General features: G+C 32.6%; 1 protein-coding gene across 3 annotated transcripts; it reads right to left on the minus strand.

Moving 5' to 3' along the window:
* Window positions 1-735: 735 nt before the first annotated feature.
* On the minus strand, window positions 736-3,693 carry LOC116161768 (gastrula zinc finger protein XlCGF46.1-like). 3 transcript variants are annotated; one of them, XR_004143425.1, is made up of 3 exons: window positions 3,592-3,693; window positions 1,655-3,511; window positions 736-972 (listed from the first exon to the last, which is right to left on the minus strand). XR_004143425.1 is itself a non-coding variant. In XM_031475231.1 (2 exons), the coding sequence occupies exon 2, from the start codon at window positions 3,311-3,313 to the stop codon at window positions 1,781-1,783; it is 1,533 nt and encodes a 510-aa protein (XP_031331091.1). In that variant the 5' UTR covers window positions 3,314-3,511; window positions 3,592-3,693; the 3' UTR covers window positions 736-1,780. The 3 variants fall into 3 exon arrangements, 1 of the variants encoding a protein (XP_031331091.1); XR_004143424.1 differs by having other exon boundaries at window positions 1,029-3,511; XM_031475231.1 differs by having other exon boundaries at window positions 736-3,511.
* Between the last annotated feature and the right edge of the window lie 768 nt (window positions 3,694-4,461).

Genomic DNA, 4,461 nt, shown 5'->3' on the forward strand with positions numbered 1-4,461 from the left:
CTTCGAATGTCCATTTTATAATAGCCTCCGCAAAAATTATATTCCTCATATAAATTCCTTTATAGATCTAGCTAATGCTCTGGGTTCAAATTCTTTCAAAACACTCTCTTCCATCGGCGACTTTGTTACCGCGATGTTAAGGTTGCGTTCTTTTTTGCTTAATGAATAAAAAAAAAAATAGATATAAATAACTAAATAAAATAAAAGAAATTTTTTTAGTTCGCTTTAGTCTGGATACTACATTATTTTAGTGTTCTGTCGTTCTGAATAGAAAGCTTTTGTTGGCCATCTACTAAATGTTACTATAATAGTACTGATTTTCTTTCTTTATTTTATAATGATTATATATACTTATGCTAATTTGTTCTATGTTGCTGTAATGTAACTAACCATTCGTTCCCTTGTAATAAGGATGTAATTCTTTGAGATACAATAAATAATAATAATAAATAACTTCTGTTAATTTGGCAAAATATCATAGAATAAAGCAATTTGGAACACCCTGTTCTGTACCTACCAAACTGTTAATTTGGTGGCGAATGGGACATGAGAGCACAATTTTGGAGGGCCGCCCCGGGCACCAGCCGTAGCTACGGCTGTCAAACTGATAAACTAGATTTCGCTGGCTTGAATAAACCATTGAATTGTCTTCTGCACTGATTCCTTATATTTAAGGGGAGTGTTAAAATCTAAATTTAATAAGAATCACATTTATGTAATACACGTAGTAGGCTTTCAATGTTCAGATAGAAATATAATAGACGTCAATGTTAAGAACGTTTTTATGTTAAAATTGCCTACACACTCTTTTGTCGACAGTTGGCATGTACATAAAAGACTCCTTTAATAAATCGAAGATAACATTATATTATTGGTTGGGGGCGGTAAACTACTCCATTTCCAAATGTCTTACCACAATGCTCGATCTTGATGCATAACTGCTCAATGGTACAACGTACAGTACCAACCACACTGAAACTTAAAATTTACTTTAAAAACTATTTTTTAAACAAATACTGCAATTTTACATGCAAATTATACAAGGTCACTAATAAGTCTGGAAACGATCGAGGTATCAAAAAAAGCTTCTTTAAAGGTTCTTTAATGTCTACAAGGGAGTAGTAATTTTAATTATACAGGGTTGGTCATAACGGCGTGGCACACTAATATTGCATTTTTTTAAATAGAACACCCAGTATATTATTCGATATATTAATTTTTCTCTCAATTTTGAGCATAACTTGTAAGAAGCAGAATGTACCCAAATGCAACCGTTTCAGAGTTATCGAATTTGGAAAATAAAACGTATTGTTTTAAAATGTATTGAATAAAGAACAATAATTAATGAGTTACGAGTTGATTTTGAAAAACTTTTCTATGGTTCTGAAAAGAACCGTTTGTGGAGCTTGTTATGATTATTTGGAATCATTAATTATTGTTTTTTGTCCAATTATTAATAATTTTAAAATAATAGCATTATTCAAAACTCGATGATCCGGAAACGATTGAATTTAGGTACATGCTTATTACAAAATAATTGCTTAAAATTGAGAGAATTGGAACATTAGAAAATATACAGGGTGTTCCATTTGAAAAAATGCAATTTTGGTGTGCCGGGCCTTTATGAGCAACCCTGTGTAATTAAAATTATTACCGCCTAATGTATCATCAATCAAAACATATCGCAGCATCCCATCTACATAACACCCTGTTTAAAATCCGTAGTTGTCCTATGGGTTAATAGATGAGATTTAAAATCAAATTAAAGTTTGTTGCATAATCACATTGATTTATCATGTCTCGACAGATGGTATTTAAAACTGTATTTATTATTTGTTGCGTAATTACATTGGGAACATTTGAACTCTTTCACAGAGTTATGCGTTACCGAATGTGTTCTCAAACTGCATTTGTTATTATTTGTGTAATTACACTCGCCACATTTTAAAAATTTAGTTGTCCTGCGAGTTAATAGATGTGTTTTCAAACTAGATTTATAATTGGTTGCATAATCACATTCAGCACATTTGAAAATCTTACAAGTTTGGTGTCTTAGCAGATGTATTTTAAAATTGTATCTAGTATTTGTTGCGTAGCTACACTGGGAGCATTTGAAATCCTGGGAAGGTTTATGCGAAAGCAGATGATTTTTTAAATAACGGTTACTAGTGGTCTTATAATCACACTGAGTACATGTAAAATCTGCAGTTGTCTTGTGGGTTAATAGATGTTTTTTAAAATTAGAACTAATGTTAGTTGCATAATCGCACTGGACACATTTGATATCCTTGCATGCTTTATGTGTAAGCAGGTGCTTTTTTAAGTAATACTTATTAGTGCTCGCATAATCACACTGAACGCATCTAAAATCTGTAGTTGTGTTGTGAGTTAATAGATGTTTTTTAAAGTTACAATTAATATTCGTTGTATATTCACACTGGCCACATTTGAAATCCTTACAAGGTTTATGTGAAAGCAGATGATTTTTTAAATTATACTTATTAGTGGTTGCGTAATAGCATTGATCACATTTGATATCCTTGGTTCTCTTATGAGTTAATAAATGTAGTTTAAGATAGGACCTATCATTGGTTGCGTAATCGCACCGGCCACATTTAAAATCCTTGCACGGTTTATGCGAAAGCAGATGTTTTTTTAAATTACACTTATTAGTGGTCGCGTAATCACACTGAACACATCTAAAATCTGTAGTTGTGTTGTGAGTTAATAGATGAGATTTCAAATTAGATTTATATTTTGTTGCATAATCACACTGGACACATTTGAAATCCTTTGACGATTTATGTAAACGCAGATGCTTTTGTAAATTATACTTGTTAGCGGTTACGTAATCACAATGGTCACATTTGATGTCCTTGGTTCTCTTATGAATTAATAAATGTACTTTAAGATAGGATTTACTATTGGTTGCGTAATCGCACTGGTCACATTTAAATTCCTTGAACATCTTGTGGGTTAAGAGATGTCGCTTAAGAAAAAATTTTTTATTTGTCGCGTAATCACACACACCACATTTCAAATCTTTAACAGTATTATGGCTTTGCAGATGTACTGTTAAATTGTTTTTAATTTTGGTTGTGTAATTACACCAAGTACAATTGAAATCTTTAGAATGTACAATCAAAGATTCCTTTTCCTGCTTGACGCCACTTTCGTCTAGACAAGTGCGTGTAATCTCATTAAGTTCTTTCTTTATCTTTCCGGAGACATCATTAAGTAAAAGTTTCTCATCAATGCAGGTACCATTTATGTTGTCTTCTTGTTTCACTTCCACTTTCACAATTGCCGACATTATCACACAAGTACACAATACTAAAACGGCGGTCGTTTTGCAATTGTAGAAGGTCTCATGAAGGAAAGAACGTCGCCATATTTGTTATCAGACTGAACAGGGTTCCACGAGAAAAGCAGGACTGTACTTCATGTTTTTGTTATTGGGAAATGGGAGCCATCTTATCATTGTTGATACTGAGAGGCTCCACGCTATATACTGTAACGTAAATTTAATTATGTCTTTTATTACAACTAATTAACAATAAATTTGTAACACTAATTATTATTATCACTTACAATTTATAACCTCTCAAGAGCAACGAAGCTGGAACTGAATTCACACGCTTTCAATTTGCTTATACAGGGTGCCCAATATGTATGGAATATAGCATATATCTCCGTAAATATCGAATGTATACAACATTTTTCTATACGAAAGTCCTAAATCAAAATAAAACAAATGAACGTATACGTTTCTTATTAAACCTTGAAGACAAAATGAAAATGGTAACAAACGTACACATTTGTTTTATTTTGATGTATGATTACTAGATTAATGTTATTGCTGTGATTATAAGTTTTTTTGAAACATTTTCTTGTATTAAGGGTACTAACATGTTACAACATCGAAAAGAGAAAAAAATCTCTCTCAAATGAGCATAAGAAAAGGTAAACTGTCATTTAAAAAAAATTTGTTTTTCGTTATTCATTCGTTTTTTGAAATAAAAACAACTGAATGCTGCCTTAATTATGGGAAATAAAATTACATAGCCTTGTAGGCAAATTCAACTATCAGCAGAAATATGTGGAACTTTGTACTGATCTTAACCCACCCCCAGGCTCGAAATGAAAATGACAGATTTCACGGAAAAGTGGCAACGTTGCAATCCCAGTATCAAAACACGGTTCCCGCCTAAAATTCAAACAAAAGAATGGCACGTGATTAGATCGTCTACGGTAGGGCCCCCTTACGTTACACGAAGATAATACAATGACTCGGGACCCAGTCGGGCAGGAACACTCAAATAAAACACTCTAATGTCTGCGAGTTTATTTATTATAAACGTATTCTGAAAACCCGGAATTTGGATGTGGTACATTAAAAGCAAAGCAAGCAAAACCTAAAGGTGCCGCACTCTCGCAAAAGCAGACTACCAAGGCGAAAAA

The sequence above is a fragment of the Photinus pyralis genome, unplaced genomic scaffold (genome assembly GCF_008802855.1).
Source record: "Photinus pyralis isolate 1611_PpyrPB1 unplaced genomic scaffold, Ppyr1.3 Ppyr1.4_LG10, whole genome shotgun sequence".
Lineage (NCBI taxonomy): Eukaryota > Metazoa > Arthropoda > Insecta > Coleoptera > Lampyridae > Photinus > Photinus pyralis.